This window comes from Gambusia affinis, linkage group LG04 (genome assembly GCF_019740435.1).
Source record: "Gambusia affinis linkage group LG04, SWU_Gaff_1.0, whole genome shotgun sequence".
NCBI classification, from domain to species: Eukaryota; Metazoa; Chordata; class Actinopteri; order Cyprinodontiformes; family Poeciliidae; genus Gambusia; species Gambusia affinis.
The window spans coordinates 29,947,212-29,965,235 of NC_057871.1; the positions used below are offsets into that span (position 1 = coordinate 29,947,212).

Below are 18,024 nucleotides of genomic sequence, written 5' to 3' on the forward strand. Positions count from 1 at the left end.
CATGTAGAAACCCCTAGAAACAGCAGGAACAGTGCTAACACTGTCCCACCATGCAGCCCCTGTTATTCTGATGCTGCAACTAAAGCCAGGAAATGTTTTCAGAATGATTCAGGTTTTGACTTTTTATGTGTTTGCCTTGCACAAATGGTAAAAAGAAAACCTCCACAGTTCCACCAGATGTTTGCTAATTGCTGTTGGGTAGTCTGAAGGAGCTGAGTGAGGGAGTCACAGCAGTGGGTGTTCTGTGACATGGAAAATCGGTAGCTTAGAAACTGCAGTTCTGAGGGGGAGCTGCGTCTCCATGGCGGCGCTAGGTCCACCCAGGAGCTGTGCACTGGTGAGATTAAAGGACGGGATATTAAAGAACTTCTCAAACACGATTGAAAGAATCAAGCCATCACACCAGTAATGTTTTTGATGAGCGAATGACATTACAACATGATTTAAAAGCTCAAAAAAGTTGATTTTACATAATACCACCCCTTTAAGTTTTTTATGCTACAAAGGCGATAGAAGAATAATAAAATACCCTAGAAACTTTACATTTTTGTATTCATTTAGATCACAAATCAGTTTCAACAACTTTCAATTTGCAAAAGTTACAAAATTAACATCATGAATAATTGAATGAATGGATGACAAGAATCTGAGTTATGAAGCTAGCGGCTCCCTCTTCTCCAGTTTGATCCAAATGCCGTTCTCTGGCCGCAGGATGAGCTCCCCTAACGGACGAAGCTCATCACGTTTCTGACAGGCCTCCACGTTGAAGTTACGCAGAATGGACGCCAGGATCACCTTCTCCTCCATCAGCGCAAAACGTTGACCTGAACATCAGAACACCGCACGAATAGCAGCATGAGACATGGCACTCTAAAACAAAGCCTGTGTGAAAAGACCAAAACCCAGAAAGTCCTTGTCTCACCTATGCAGTTGCGGAGTCCGGCGGAGAACGGGACATACGCATACGGAGGCCTTCCAGCTGAATTCTCGGGAAAAAACCGCTCCGGCCGGAACTCCTCAGGTTCTGGGAAGTACCGCGGATCACGGTGAAGAGCGTAGGTGATGACGATCGCATTCGCTCCTTTGGGGACTTTGAAACCATCTGAAAGTGGAAGTAAATACCAATTTAATTAGTCTTTTTTTACTAATTCCTACATGTGTAAGATCAAACAACAATTACCTACAGACTATTCCAGGTTGAAGTAAAATTTGCCAGCTTCTGTCAAATTTTATTTTCACAGAAGCTGGAACTCTGAAAATTCACTCTAGAAAAATATTTTTAAGCACGTGATGACTTTTTCATTTCAGTTTTAGACCTTTTCTGAAGTAGATATGATCGGCTTCACATGTAAGTATTGGTGGATTGCTGATCTCCCAAAACCAAAAAGACTGGTGCCAATAAATTGGCTGACCAATAGATTGGTGCACCCCACTGTAAACATTTGCCATGTGCTCAGAGGAAGAACTAAGCTAAAGTGCTTCTGTTTCTCAATTTGTTTTAATTGAGAAATTTGTGAGAAATGATGTGGTAGGAATTGACAGCCAACGTTTCTCAGTGACCACTTTATACACATTTTGACAAAAGATAATATAAAGAATTTTTTTTTAAATTACCCAGTCTTCTTTAGGGAATTGTGGCCTTGAGAAACCAGTTAGATCATGCAAATTTCCATATTTCCAGACATCAGCTGAGAGCTAGTATCATTGGAAATAAGATACAAAAGGACATACAATATAATCCTTTTATTAGGATTATGTAATATCCGTATAAAACAATGTACATTTGGATCAAATTATAAGTAAAATTTGAACTTAATTCTGATTACTTGTGGCTTTTTGTAAGGCACAGGTACCGAGTGATGATATAAAGTGATGAAGGGTGAACTGACCTGGTTTCCATAAGAACAATAAGATATGAAACAGAAACACCATCATGATGCATGCACAGCTTCTCTTGATTTAATTTACATTACATGAATTTAAAATGTAATTTAAACGTGTTGTTGAACAGTATTGATGTGTTAATCCGAGGTGTTCTTGTCGTATGTGACTCACTCAGATTGCAGTCTTCACAGAGGCTTCGAGCAAAGAAAGGCACCGAGGGAAACAGCCGCAGAGCCTCCTTGATCACACACTCCAGGTACCTGAGCTTCTTCAGGTCCTCTGTGTTAACGGGTCGGCCCGACGTACCTTCACACAGCAACCAAGACAAAGTCAACTAAACAAATGCAGGTGTAAAAACTCCATGTTTCTACCCATCAGCTCTGAATCTCTGAACAGGCTCCATGTCCCTGCTGAAGAAAACCATCTCCACAGCATGAAGCTGCCACCGCCGTGATTCAAGGTGTGGATAGCGTTTTCAGAATTGTATTAATTTTCCACCAAACGCAGGCCAGAGTGTTCTGTGGTTGTTTCTGTGTTGGCTTGTGATGGTCTGGTGACCTTTGGATGGACAGACAGGTGAGTTGATGGAGGATGGATCCTTTTCCCTTTTACTTTATAACTGTGTTTTAAGTTCTGTTGGTATTTCTCATAAAATCCCATTAAAATACATTTTTGTCTGCAGCTGTAACATGACAAAATGAGACAAAGTGAAGCAGGTCCTGGTGCCAGGCTCTGTATGCTGGATAAGGATGTTTTTTTTTTCCTCTGGGTATAAAGAGGAAATTGAGCTTTTCAGTACAAGACTTAATTATGGCTTAATTAACGCTCCTGCACTTCGGGGCATCTTTAGTTCCTTCAGCTGCTACAAAATTAGCATTTACTGCAGCTCAAAGGCCTTCTTCCTCAAAGTGCAGAGAACTGCATGGTAGCGTTGTACATTATTCCACACTGCAGAGACAATAGTTTTTAAAGAGGGGAGTCATATGTTAACAAAAGGTGGACATGGTTGTTAAATTCACGAGAGAACAATGAGTGTGAATAAAGACGACTCAAAATCCTTTGGGCTGGAATATTAACCAAGTTAATAAGTGAAGAAGAAAACGACGGGCCGCATTAATGTTACCAAACACTTCGTGCAGCTCTTGTTGAACTTTTCGTTGCACCTCAGGGTGGGTTCCCAGCAGGTGCAGGGCCCAGTTCATGGAGGCAGCCGTGGTGTCATGACCCTGGAAAAGAAAACATGCGTTTGCAGTTGTTATTTTTTATTTTTTTTCCTTTTTAAAATAACCTACTGGTCTCACCTACTGGTCTCACCACCAACCTCAAACATGAAAGTGTCCACTTCCTCTTGGATGTCCTGATGGCTCAGCCTGTTGCCGTCTTCATCCGTGGTTTTCAGGAGCATATCCAGAAAAGCCTGTCGCTTCCTCTTGCTGTGGTCAGAGTTGCCGTCTGATTCAATGTAGGAGAAGTTTTCAGACCTTTCCTTTATCACCTGCACACAGACGTTGTTAAGAACGACATTAAGCTGTTGAGCTGTCTGCTCAGCCCCTGGCTCAGTAACTCACCTTATGGGTGAAGGAATGGAGGATCTTCAGCGTCTTGTCGTGGTTCTTCCCCTCACCGAAGTAGTAGTAGATGAAGTCGGGCCAAAGCCAAGGCATCCTCTGTCTGTGGCTGACGATGTCGCTCATCCTGAAGGCAGCACAGGTTGCTGAGCTTTATCAGCAGATTCTATTTCAAAGATCTGATGTTTCACATTTGTTTGTGAGGAAGCTAAAAAGCATACCTGTATACACACTTGACATACTCTGACTCTGAATCGCTCTGTGCATAAATTTTCCTTCCCATTGCAGTTTCTGAACAGAGAGCAAAGAAGTTTTGCATATCAAGATATTTGTTCCTACATCATGGCACAAACACATACAAACACATTTTTAGTCTATTATTTAATAAGAAATGGATGTATATTAAGTTGCACTTCTGTACTTTGCGGACAGTTTCGAAACCAAAGTAAAACATGTCATAAAAAAGGAAAATATGTTCTGCAAAACTATTCAGGTAAAATTTACTTGAAATTACTACAAAGACTTCAAGTGTATTGAAAAGTGAAAGTTTAAATAATACAGAGAGTTGGAACCAAATAATTCAACAGTCACTCAGATGAATGTGCTGCAGTATTATCTTACTGAAATAAGCAAAACCTCTGAAATCTTTCTGAAATACATTTACTTTGGGGTTTTTTATTATTATTATTCCCCAAAGCATAAGTGAGCTCCAGCTTCAGTAATATCATAATTTATTAATTTAATTTTAGTCATATGTTTGAGAAAGACAGCGATTGTTTTCCCTACTGTAATGTTGGTAAGTAAAGTTTTATCTATTATTAAATGTAATCCCCCTTAAATCACTGAAACACCTTTGTGTAACAAAAGCGTTTCAACATGTATGAATATAAACGACATCTTCAGCATCTGGATAGAAGCATTTTCAGTTTGGATGTTTTGAGATGACAATGTGTGGAATGGAAATACAAACAATAGCAAAAACATTGTAGAATTTCTTTTGCCAGAATCTTGGAAAAGTAGATAGGATGTACTTTATTATTGCATTTCTGGCCAGCAGGTTTAGTTTGTGTTTGGTTTGTTTGTTTTTTGGCAGTTTATTGTCTGTGATATCTCTATAAACATCTATTTTATGGCTGTATAAGATTGGCCTTTTTTTAAAATCTAATTTCTAAAATTAGATTTCTAAAATTGAAGCCCATAAATCCACCAAACTCTAACATGAACAAAAATGTTGGAAGCCAGGCTTGGTTTGCCCATTTCAACGACTCCAACCAGCTTTCCACCATATATACCTTTTTTTTTTGCTTTTTCATCCCAGTTTCGCATATCTAATGATTAGATGAACTTAAAGGGGCAATACTATGTAAAATGGACATTTTACAGCTTTACGTTGTTCCGTCATCAAAAGCATACCTGGAGCGTTGCTATGATTCTTTCATGCATGTTTGAGGAGTCCTTTAATCTCCCGTGGCAACAATTCAGCTGTGCAAAACACTCAGCTCCTTCAGACTAGCCAGCAGTAATTAGCAAACACCTAGTGGAACTGAGCATCTGCTGAGCTCATTATAGGAGCTACTTCTCATAGCAACACTGGCAAAATGTTGTCAAAGGATTAATAGAGGAGCCATGTTGTGACAACTTCCTGAAGGCGAAGTTTCAGAAAGAGCAGGAGGTTTTAAAGAGACAGAGGCCCGATTTCATTCATTTGAGATTTACAACATTTTTATAACAACGGAAGGTAACATAGTTATTTGACTGTGCTATAAAATAGTCCTTTGTGCCTGGAAAATACATAATACCACCCCTTTCATATCCTCTCTCCATTGCATATTCAATACAGACATGTTCAGGAGAATAGTAATGAACATGAAGCATGTAGCGTGTCACAAACACCACCAGTGTTTGAGAATATGACATATTTTTATTTTTTCTACGGCATTTGAGCAGATTCTTTCATTAATTGTACATGTAATGTCTCATTATGGTGTAGAAGAACTGATGCTGTTTGAGTGGCCGCAGTATGAACTACATGGGCAGTATTTCTGTTAGCTCTGGCAAAACATCTGCAATTATATATAAAATCAGAGCATCAGAAACCTAAAGAACCCAGACTTGTTCTCTGACAGCAAATGATAAACGCAGCAAAGCTCTTTTTACTTTCTGCTGAACTGGTTGTCTTCAATTTTTAGTATTTAATGTTAAATAAATCTCTGCTCTATTTCTCTTTTTTGTTTTGTTTTGTTTTTCTTACTTTTTTCCTGCATTCACGTTATTTGATTTTGACCTTATTATGAGACTCCGTCAGAATATTGTCTTTTCATTGAAAAAAAAAATGTAGCATCTTCTCACCGCAGATTATATCCAGTGCACAGAGGGTGACGTCGTTGAAGCAGTTGAAAGAACCTTTCCCCGCCTTTTTCTCCAGCTTCTCCACCAGAATCTCCGTCTGTTCATTCATCACTTGCAGAAAGTCGGTGAGGATGGAGAAGTGGAAGGTTGGAGTCAGAATCTTTCTTCTCTGTCGCCACTTTGATCCAGTGCTAGAAAAGAGACAAACTTTTTTCCATCTATGCCACGACTACGTTGGTCAAAAGAATTTCATTTAATGTTAAAAGTTTAATTTATAACGGTAGTTGTTGTGTTTTAGCAATGCCAATGTGCATCTCATGTCAGACTGACAGAGTGGTTTTGTTTTTTTGGGGATTTTTTAGTAACATCAGCCCTATCAAACTATGATATGTTTGATAAGGACCATTACATAGTAGGGACTATGTAATGGACTTTTTTTTTGCTTGTGTGAATGTAACATCTGTACCTGGTCAAAAGGCCGGTTCCAAGCCAAGGATGGAGAAATTTGTAAGCAAAAGACTTGGTGAGGTGAACAGGATTACCCAGAATCTTCTACAAAAGACAGTGTAGGTGATAAGAATTGGTCAATCACAAAGGTAGCACATTTCAACCACAGTTATTAGAAATGACTTTGTGAAGATCATCTCAGAGTTCAGCCTAACACATGCTTCAAACCTGGCTGCAGGAGCAGGTTTGAACTAGACCAAACCTAGTTCAAACCAAATGACCTCAATGACCATTGAGGTCATTACTGAGACTCTGTTACACTGTTTGATTCATAACAGGGTGACAATAAAATGCATCATCATCAATGGGAACCTGGATAAAAGATTAAATGCATCTCAAACACTTGGTTAGATCTCAGTGCAGCTTCCCCTCCGTCTGTCCGTCCATCCATCCATCCCTTGTCCCTAGTGCAGTCTGGAGGGGTCAGTGCAGCTTCCACCTCATTACAAATATGGGTTGATTTTTTTATATAAATATTTTATTTAGCTTTGTTAAAGTTACTAAATATTTCTAAAAACAAATCCAACATTTTCTCTTGTTTTCATTTGGTGAGACTTGCACTTTATTTATCAACTCAGTAGATGAAAATGTTGAAGAGCACATTTGTGGGAGCAATTCAGTTCTGAGTGAAACTTGTGCAACTTCTTACACACAGAGTTATTCGCTTCAGGTGTTTGTTTCTGTTCATTTTGCCGTTAACCGAAATCGGTTTCTAAGATAATTTCTAACAGGATTTTTAGATAGAAATGTGTTTTCATAGCCAAACAGCTGCGGTGACAAACTGCTGATTCGACAGCAACACAAGCACTAATTCACTCATTGTTAAAGCTCACTGTTAAAAAAGTTAGTTCAGGCATATCACTGGAAGGTTAAGTGGAAGGAAAAACCGTGGTAGCTATATGTTCACAAGCCAGTGGGATGAACCCACCTTTGCGAGGACTGTGATAACAATTTCATTCGGGGCAGGACGTTGCACATGCCCATGTTTAGAGAAACACAACCAACTGGTGTGATTGCCAAGATATCGCTGTAACTGAATGACATCTTATGTTACCCGACTTAAACCACATCGCTGTTTGGACGGAAGATGAAAAACACCAGAGACAGCAATGCAGCAATCTGGAGGAAGCTGATCACTTCATTCCACGCTGCACTGATGCAATCATTTTTGCAAAAAGATTTGCAACCAAGTATTAAGTCCATGTTTTGTACAACAAGGGACACATGTTCCGAAAGCTTGCTATTTCTGTTTTAAAAAGAAGAGTCAAAATAAAAAAGAAGTACGTACTTGATACATATTGCTATATGTGTAAAATTTTTTCATGTAGTATATGATTTATGTTTTGAACCTTTCAGTGTAACTGTACTCATTGTGAAGTGTCGGTATGTTGTGTTGCTGCTTTACCTCAACATTTTCAGCATGAAAAAGAACAACAAAGGGAATTGGTCCAACCCAGATTTTAAACAGTGGTGCGTCTCTGAACTCCTGTGTAAAAGCTATAATCTGATTGAAGAAATCTGTAAGAAGGCACAGACACAAACAGTTTTCTCAGAAGGAAAATGTACTTCACATTACGGTCCTCCGGCACATTTCTTACCTCCTGCTTTGGGTTTGAACAGCAGTGCGTCTCCAATGAAGAGGAACGAATAACCCGTTCCTGGAATGGATTTCATTCTGAACCACTTATGGAGGTAACCGCTCAGCAGCTTGTAGGTGATGTAGGTCAGAGCTGCGATGAAGATGCTGGCTCCGAGAAATGGCAAACTGTAGCTTCCAAGTAAAACCGCCATGTTTTTATCCCGTCTGTCCAAATTGTTTGAATGCCTAGAAATGAGCACCAACCTGTCCTTATGGGTTCTGAATATTAATAGGAAGAGACAAAGGCACTTCCCTCACTGCTCCTTCCCTCTTTGGCCAATCTGCCCATAGCTTACTGGGTAAAGGTTGACTTTATACTAGATTTGTTTGCCTTCAGGTAACCTGTTTTTTTTTTTTCTTCTAGTTTTTTCATTAATACCTTAAAATATACTGCTCATTCACAACACTGGACAGATTTACACTGATGTAAAACTATTAAATATGGTGTGTTTTATTTGCAGAGATGATGCAATAAAAGTGTTAATCATTCATATTGTACCAGAGCTGGCTGGCCCAGATTATGAACTTTGTTCGGCTCATTATCTCCCTGAATAGCAGGAACATCAACATTTTGCACAATGTCAAACCTGACTGGTTAATATGCAGCAGAGGTATCTGTGTCATTAATCTTTTATGAATATGTTGTTGTTTTGTGGTTATGAAAGGTCAACCAGCCACGCTCTCCTTCTTTAAATCATATAAAATTGCTGTCAACCAACTCAGCTACATTTGTGCTGGTTTGTGCAGCAAAAATATTTGCTTTGTGCTGCTTTGGCTTTGAAGATATTAATGAATGTTTAAGGGTCAAAAGGTCAACCAGTCTCCCCACTTTTAGAAAATCAATCAAGATTTATGTCAAATGTTTGTGCTGGTTTGTGCAACAAAAATTTTCATTTGTGTCACTATGATTTTAAAACGGCACAAACAAAAAATATTGCTGCACAAACTAGAACAAATGTTTGAGATTTGAAGAAGGTGGAGGTGGTGGGCGTAGCTTCACTCAGGTGAATTATTATCAATAAAAGAGAAATGATAACAGGGGCAAGCATGGACAAAGTACCATCTGGACAGATAAGCTAACCTCTCACTGCTTCTGCAGAATAATATTCAGACTTTATTTTCTTCCTTTAAGCTGAATGTTGTATGTATTTGTATGCATTAGAATGCCACAGATTTAAGGATGTTTACTAGAGAGGTGCCATACTGCATGTTTTAGTACCGATTGATACAAATGGCCAGGATCTCCAATACTGATACTGGTACCATTTTTTTTTAATTTAAGTTTGTTTTTCTGTTTTCTCTTTGAATGAATTTGTTCATACATAGGATAGCATTTGTACAAAGTTTATAGGTATCTACAAAATAGTTTAACAACACATTAACATGACAAACAGTAACATTTTGAGAGAGAATCTGGTACTAAAATATCTATTTTATGCTACTATTGATCCCATACTAATATCAACTTGATATTTTGGTACCCTCTGCCCATCTCTGATGTTTACTTTCATATTTGTGGAACTTTAGTTTTTTAGAAAACATGCACTAAGTTCAAAAAGACTTTGTTTGGCTATGTTTGCATTCATTGTGCAGAAAAATATTCATATCTTATAATAGCACTCCATTGTGCTATGCTGTTTAACAAATTATCCAGAGATATATTATTTCTTAACCAAAAATGTCACTATATATGACACTTGATAAAGCTAATATTTCATAATCAAACATGCTTATAAGGCATCAAAACAATCATGTTGAAAACAGATGCTTTGTGTCATAAAACCACTAAATGCTGCAATAATGTCCAGTAACCACAAGATGTCAGAACCACACAGCTGATGCTGGGCTGTATAGTGCATCTCAATACATTATATCATCTTACTAATTCACTTATTAACTTTAAAAAATATAATAATAATAATAATAATAATAATAATAATAATAATAATAATAATAATAATAATAATAATAATAATAATAATAATAATAATATGTTTTTAATACATTTTTACATTACACACAGTGTTATATTTCAAGCATTTACTTCAGTTCATTTGGATGATTTTAGCTTGCTAGCCCAAAATGTTGTTTCTGAGAAAGTTTTATTACAAAACAATGGACAAAAAAAATTAATATTACTATCTATACCAGAGGTCTTGAACTCCAGGCCTTGAGGGGGGGAGGGGGGTGTCTACATGTGTCCCTGGTTCAACACCTCAAATGGTTGGTCCAGAAGTGCATCAGCTAACTCCACCAGTCAGGAGGAGTTACAGAACAATAACCAGAAAATACTTCTGAAGATGAGCTACCAGGGTGTGTACTTTGTTTTTATTGCAAAGTTATGCATTTGTGTGGTTGCAAGCTGTGAAAAGCAGAGAGAAAGAGACATACAAGTAAACTTCAAGTATTCACATGTTATTATTACATTGTGGGTTTAGAACAGAGACAATGATTACAGTAGTCCAGGATAAAATGGGACTGATTTTCTTGCTTTAACATTACTCTAAGTTTTCATCCTGTCTGATTATTTACTATCAGGTCAGTCTCTATAATTTCTCCTATAGGATTAATGAAGTATTGCTTTTTTTTTTCTTTTTTTTTTACATATAAGGCAAGCACTTAGCCTAGAGCGAGTGGGCTAGATTCTAGGCAATTTGTTAAAAACATTTATCCAATACTGATCCCAAATACTTAAGTAAAATCCCAAACTTTTCTTGCCCTGTCAGTAATAGAAGCCATGTCTTCCTTTTGGTAGGCCACTGTAATTTGTCTCCAAAAACGTAGAAACTGAATGATATGGGAAAAGCTGCTAACAACTGCAAGTAGGTCACTATGTACAGTACAGACCAAAAGTTTGGACACACCTTGTAGCAAATTTTTGGATATGTATCAAATTTTTGGGCAACATAATTGAGCATAATTTGGATTAACACTGTAGTTGTAACCACTGATGCATTTTAACATTCCCCCATGCATTGCCATAATTATGCTCCTCGCTCGAATGATGTCACATTCTGTGACATCATTCTGTGACATCAGTGATGTCAAGTTCTACATCACTGTTCAAGTACAACACAGATTCTACTCTTTGGTTGAGCAGGTCTTGTGCAAGCAGAATATCTAGGCAGAAAGCAGAAAATGGTGCATAAAGGTAACCATAATCGCATCTATGCCCTGTCAACACCTGGGAAACAGTCACTCCTGCAGTCGATTAGTCATTCCCAGAGCAATGAGAAGCTTCTGGTTGAAGGCTGGGATCCTCTCCTTCTGCGGAGGCCAGTTGAGGACGCAGCTTTGACGCAGCATGCCTCTGCGGAGGAAAAGTGAGCGAGACAACTTGTAGTCGTGCACGTCCTGCAGAAAAATCAAGACAACCGCGTCTCTGCTGGCTTCGATGACCTGTTGAAGTGCATGGTGGGCTTTAAATCTGAATAAGGACAAGAAAAAAAATCAAGTGGTGAAAAAGATACGTTATGAAATCAAGAAAGCGGTTCATACTTATTTTCTTCAAACAGTACTATGAGGTAGGTGTAAAAGTTCTTCTAAATTTAGTCTGTGCTTAAACACACACACCAGTGACAAAGGCCTAGTTTTAATGAGCGTTAGAGAAGTCCTGCAGGATTTGGCATCAAGCCAACATAGTGGAGTCAGCTTACATGAGGTGAACAAAAAAGGTAAATTGATAAGAGTCTCTAATGTTGCTACAGAAAACTGTTGTCATGTGTGACTTCCCTACACTACTTTTTTTAAAATATTTTTAAAGGGGTAGTATTATGGGTTTTGCAGGCACATAGTGCCATTTTATAGAACAATCAAGTAACTATGTTAACTTCAGTTGTTCTAGAAATACTGTATATATAAAATATGACTTAAAATAAATTTGACTTTCACATCTAACCCCTTCGTCTCTTTCAAAACTCTCTCTTTCTGAAACTCTGCCTTCAGGGGGTCATCACAACATGGCTCCTATTAACCCTTTAGCAACTCTTTACCAGTGCTGCACAGAGAAGTAGCTCCTATAATGACTTAGCAGATGTGAAGTTCCACCAGGTGTTTGCTAATTGCTGCTGGCTAGTCTGAAGGAGAAGATTGGGAGAGTAATGAGGGAGGCCCACACTGTGAGGCAGAAACTGGGACACTGCAGCTCCAATGAAGAGTCCAACCTGGGAGTTTTGCACAGCTGACTGGTTGCCACGAGAGATTAAAATATTTCTTAAACAGGCATGAAAGAATCATAGGAACACTCTAGAAATAACATTATAACATGATATAAAGCTCAAAAAGTCAATTTTATGTGATACTGCCCATTTAAATTCTTCTTCACATCAAAGTTAGAAGATGAAGTTACTTTAAATAGCAAAGCTTTAGAATCTTTAGCTAGGTAACAACATTTGAAGTTGCCCCAGTTGCCCCAGTTGCCGGCATAAATAAAAATGAGCAATGTGTGTTTGACTTACTGTCTACACCAGGGATCGTTGAGAAGACGCTCGGTAACCACAAACAAGATTTTTCTAGATTTTCTTATATTATTCACGATGGAGTCGGCCTGGAACATGCCGATGACAGAATCTCGATCGTCCAAGCAAAACCTGCAGTTTTCGTTCTCCAAAGGAACCAGTTGTTTCTCCACCCAGCGGGTGTCTTCCTCAGCGTGTATGACATAAGCGTCATACTCAAACTCTCTGCCTTCCTCCACTTTGGCGTCACTAAATCCTAATGTGCGATTGATCAATATGTTCCAGTAGAACAGGATCCTCCAGCCGTGGAATCGATAAATAAGGGCAGTGACAATCAGAATTAAAACGGCTGTGCTGTTCAGCACATAAAAGGCCTGGAATGGGGCCATGTCTTTGCAAGAAAATTGGTCAAAGTCCATGATGGAGTGATTGAAGTAAAGTATTGGGGTGTTGCACATGTACTGGTCTCTGAGACCTGGCAAGCTAGCGTTAGTTTTGTTCAACCACGTGACAAACCAAAGGATGCTCTCGCAGGTACAGTCAAATGGGTTTTTTCCCATGACAAGGACACTGAGGTTGCTCATGGGAGTTCTGAACACCTCTGGCCTGACAGAGGTGATAAAATTCTTCTCCAGACGTAAAACCTTAAGGGACGTAAGGTCGTCTAACACCGAGTCCCGTAAATTGTTCAAAAGATTGTTGCTAAAGCTAAGCTCCCTGAGTTGATTCAAATTCCTGAAAGCTTCTCTTGGAATCTCATCAATTCCATTGAAATCCATCTCAAGGCTTACCAGCCTGGGTGTGTGTTTGAGAAACAGGACAGGCCCACCAGGGTTTGCCATCTTCCACAACCTGACTAAGTTGTTATGTTGGAGCTTCAGGACCCGGAGGTTCTCAATCCCCTCTAACAAATTTTCTCTGATGTTTGCAATGTTGTTGTTGCTGAGATCCAACACAGTGAGGTTGGACAAAGGCCGAAACGGAGAGGAATCCTGGTTCAAGGTTTCGGCTTGCAGACTCTTTCCCAGCATCAGCACTCTCAGATCAGTCACACTGGTGAATGTCTCCGCAGTCAGATTAATTTGCTGGACGTTATTGCTTATGCGAAGCTCTTGTAACTGAGTGAGACCTTCCAATTCTTTGCCGCTGAATGTTTGACGAATATAATTGCGATCAAGAAGAAGAATGGAAAGATTTTTCAGACAAGAGAAGCTCCCGGGTTCAATTCCCACCAAAGCATTTCCTTCTAGGTTTAACTTTCTGAGGGGTGAATCGGCAAGAGAGATGAAGAACTTACTGGAGAGTTTTTTGCTTGTGAATATAGAATTGCTCCAGCTCAAGTCAAGATCTGTGAGACTCATCAGACCTTTGAAGGTATTCTCTGTGATGTTGACAAACGGAGTGTTTTGTAACACCAGGGTTTCAAGGTTGCTTAGTGGTTTAAATGTGAAATCCTCTATAACAGGGGGAGAGGGTTTCTGACTTTTCACCAGCGCTTTAGTCAGCTGCAGGTTTTTCAACATTTTTAAGCCTTTAAAAGTGTCTTGTGTCAGGTGCTTAATGCTGTTGCTAGTCAAGTTAAGAATCTGAAGTTCAGACAGCCAGTAAAAGGTGCCATCTTCAATTATCTCAATGCTGTTGTCAGACAGATCCAGAAGGGTCAGGTTTGTTTTCTTCAAACCGGAGAAGGTTTTGTTTGTCAGATTCTTCAGCCCGATGTTCCTCAGAGACATGGCACTCATCGCTGTTTCAGACAGCTCTGAACAGAGGTCAGATATGAACATGAAGCCCTTTCTGCTGCCATCGAGGGATAACATACGCAGGCCTGGAATAGGCTTAAAGCAACCAGGCTCCAACTGCAAGAGACAAACAAAGAAACACTCACACACCATGTACAATGAGACAGGAATGGGGAAACAAAAGAGACAACTGAAATTTGAGTGCTACTACACTACACAACGACCAGTTCCAAATTTGACAACAGTATTTCAGTTCCCATTTCTGGGTAAACAACTTACTTTTTGTAGGGACACAGATGACATCAGGTTGATGACATGGAGGGGTGAATCCTTCAGGAAGGAAAAATCATCACTTTTCAGAGTGTTGAAGTTATTGTGTTTGAGTTCTAAGGTTTCCAAGCTGAGCAGCTGAGGCTGTGAACCAAGCCTGGGTGACTTCAGGTTGTTCATGGAGACGTCAAGATATTTCAGGTTCTGTTTGTCAGCAAAGGAGAAGAGAAACAGTACATCATGAAACCTTAGAAAAAAAATTAAAACTGATGTTTTTTTATAACGTTGGTGTATTTTAGCCTGGACCTAAGAAAACCTAAGACTGAATTAGGATTATTTTCCACTGCAGAATCCAAAATGGCATCCATTTTTCTAAATCAGGCCAGGTTTTTATTGTAATTGGATTTAGAGCGATCTGATCTCCTGACTGAATTGATTATATTTTTGAACATTAGTCAGTGGAATGGAGAGAATTACCTGAAATAAGCACTAGAAATGTCTAATTGTTTGTCATGAGTCTGTGTATAACTTTCTTTGTTTCAACTAAAATAAACTGACTGGAAGTAAATTTGAGTTATTTCCATGGACCTGTATTTAACTGTATAAGTTCTATTAACCTCCCATTTTGTTTTTACCATCAACTATTACTAATCCAGCCTAAATCCAATGTACCTGAAGCAGGGAGAAGGGTTCTCCTTGCAGCTTTAACCGGTTGCTGGCCATATTCAGCCATGTTAGTTTGCTGCAGTATTTGAAATTCTCCTTTTGGAGTAAATACACTTCATTATGCATCAAGTTCAGGGTCTGCAGCAGACGGAGGTTCCTGCACAGGCCCTCATCCAGGGTTTTGATGCTGTTGTAGCTGATGTTGAGGTGCAAAAGTCCTGTGTATCTATTGAATGAGTCTGGGGGAGCCGCAGTCATTCTGTTGTGAGACAAATCCAGGGCGGTGATGTCGACGGGAAGATCCTGAGGGACCAAGCTCAGGCTGAGGTGGCTGCAGTCTGCTCTGCCGTCTTGCACGCTGCAGGTAACCTTCTGTAAGGAGGCGGCGCAGTAATACGGACTCACAGTGATGGTGCAAACAAGGATGACCCATGTCGGGATGCAGGATGGAGCTGCATGCAGCATTTCAAAGAAATTCTGATAAGACAGAACAAGGCAGAGAACAATGTGAGAAAGGTCCAGAAGGTGATTGAGAACATGAAATCCCATTGATAAATTAAAAATCTGTATAGAGTAGTGTTTCTTTTTTCGTTTTTGTATGGTGCAACATTATACAAATGCCATCTCAATGCATGTTCATAGACATTTGCTACACAAAGATAACACATTTCCTCCAGAAAAAGATGAAACTTTTCCAAGCTCAGATAATTATTTAACTAAATGTGGAAGAAGTTCTGCAGGATTTTCTGGTTTTAATCACCCTCCGGAAAATAAAAACCTGTCATGATTAGATAGGTCAGTAGCATTTATAAGGTCAGACCTTTTTGATGTTTTTAGGGTGTTGTATTAACCAAGTACAGCATGGGAAAATGGCAAGCCTTGCTCTAACAACAGTTTATAGTATAAATGCTGGTTCTGCATCATACTGCATCTTGTTACATTTAGTTCATTGTACTTTATTTGTTTCCTTGTTTTAATCCTGTTGAAATCTTTTGTCTTCGTGAGCATTAAATTTCCACCACCAAATAAGGAGAAATGTACAGCAGCTCATTAGGGTCATTAAAGTTAGAGGGGGAAAAAGCATTTTCACCAAAGATTTTCAAGAAAAAAGAAAAAAACAACTTGGATATTTCTGAGTTTGAAGAATCCAAAATTTCCTAGAAAAAGCTCAATTTTTAAGTTAATTTCAGTCATTTTCTAGGAAAAAAAAAACAGATTGGAAATTTTGAATATTTCAACCCACAAGGGGCCTAAAAATTCAAAGAAAAATACAACATTTCTTGTTTTGGCAGAGGAGAAGGGGGCACCACAAAACAAAAGACTGTGAACAGCCCTGGGTTCACTTCATATGCAGATACACAGAATCCATTTCGCTGCAGATCAGTTCTGCTTATAACAACACAAGATAACAACAATTCTAATTGTAAAGTTATGAGATCTTTATGAAACATCTAAAACTTCTGTAGTCTTCAGCTGAACTTTCCTGTTTACTAAAACTAACACAGCTTGAGTCATTGTTCTGGCTCCACCTATGTGATTTCAAAAGCGATCTCACCAAATTTAAACCATTAACTGTTCACATTGTCAGAACGATTCATAGTTTTAATCAATAGCCGCCTGCAGATCCTTACCGGTTTGTGTTAGTCTCGGTTTGTGACTTCAGACTGCTTCCTTCCTCACATCGTCGCCACGAATGTACGCTGGATGTGAGCCGCGGCAATGCCTGAAAATAAGGAAATGGAAAATGTCCGATTTCAGTTTCACTTCCATGCTTGTCTGATGTTTTAACTATTTCGTATCATAAAGTCCGAGATATGGCTGGTCCGGGCCCCGCAGGGTGTTTTGCGTTCTAAATGTCCTCGTATTTGGTCAGCTTAGTTACTGCCACAGCCGGTACAGCCGGTGTTCAGCGGTAGGTCAGAGTGGGACGTCCTGAGAGAGAAGGCTGAACGTGGCTCTGGTTTTAGGATCCGTTTCCGATTGGAATAATAAAGGGCCATTCCGCAGCATTTCGCGACTCTAATCTACCTTTTTTCTGCCCCGGTTTGCAATTTAAAATATAATATAAATCTCAAATACCCTTTTCAAAAAGAAAAAGAAAGTACTTTTAGGAGTAATTTTGCTGCACCATTTTTTTTTATTTATTTTTAGTCAATGAATATTATTTGTAAAGCATTCCCACTCTTATTTTATTTGTACTTTTACTTGAGTACAAATATATTGTAGTCATGATATTCGCACCTCACTACAGTTTTTGGGAATTCTGCTTAGAAGCATAAGTACTTTAATTCAGAAATGTATTTATTTTATTTTTTTAAAATCTTCTTTATATTCATTCACTCTGTGAATGAATATAACTAAGAGCTTAAATTTGTCCACTGAAGTGAACGTAAAGGTACAGTTTTCATTTACTCTTTAGAATAGCTGCTGCTCACAATCATCTCAGTTCTTTCATGGCAGAGAAATGTTGTCCTGTGTGGCCGGGTTTGGACGCACCCAGATCTGCCGCACCTTTCTGCCTTTGTCTCTTTGTTTCTTTTATTCTTTCTTTGTTTCCTTGGTTTTTTTTCTTTCTTTAAATGCAATATTTACCAATAAATTCATCTTTTGTTTTCTGTTCATTTTGTTATAAGCCGCATTGTCGTAAATGACTTAAAATGTTGACATTAAAGGTCGAGATTGCATTAGAGCAACCACTAGAGGGCGGCAAAGTACTTCTTTAGTACCATACATAATTCTTCAGTTTGAATGAGAAACTTTGTTCAGCATCTGTATGTAACCATCTCTGTTGAATGTTTTTTGTGGTGTGGTGACACAAATAACTCTCAGTAAAGAGAATGTTGCACTATTTTCTTAATTTTGCAGTTGGTCAAATTTTTCAACATTTTTGTTTCCTACAAAGGAGCCATCAGAAACAAAAACCTTCATTTGGATGTTATGTGACA

The 18,024-nt window shown here is 38.8% G+C and overlaps 2 protein-coding genes across 2 annotated transcripts; both read right to left on the minus strand.

Moving 5' to 3' along the window:
• Positions 1–542: 542 nt before the first annotated feature.
• On the minus strand, positions 543–8,368 carry LOC122829941 (cytochrome P450 4V2). The gene is made up of 11 exons (XM_044114871.1): positions 7,907–8,368; positions 7,714–7,826; positions 6,268–6,353; positions 5,802–5,992; positions 3,674–3,743; positions 3,453–3,579; positions 3,206–3,379; positions 3,008–3,110; positions 2,056–2,190; positions 923–1,102; positions 543–824 (listed from the first exon to the last, which is right to left on the minus strand). The coding sequence occupies exons 1-11, from the start codon at positions 8,097–8,099 to the stop codon at positions 652–654; spliced, it is 1,545 nt and encodes a 514-aa protein (XP_043970806.1). The 5' UTR covers positions 8,100–8,368; the 3' UTR covers positions 543–651.
• A 1,888-nt stretch (positions 8,369–10,256) lies between these two features.
• On the minus strand, positions 10,257–17,038 carry tlr3 (toll-like receptor 3). Its single transcript, XM_044115065.1, has 5 exons — positions 16,711–17,038; positions 15,086–15,556; positions 14,423–14,617; positions 12,405–14,260; positions 10,257–11,374 (listed from the first exon to the last, which is right to left on the minus strand). Exons 2-5 carry the CDS (start codon positions 15,542–15,544, stop codon positions 11,143–11,145), a joined length of 2,742 nt encoding a protein of 913 aa, XP_043971000.1. The 5' UTR covers positions 15,545–15,556; positions 16,711–17,038; the 3' UTR covers positions 10,257–11,142.
• Between the last annotated feature and the right edge of the window lie 986 nt (positions 17,039–18,024).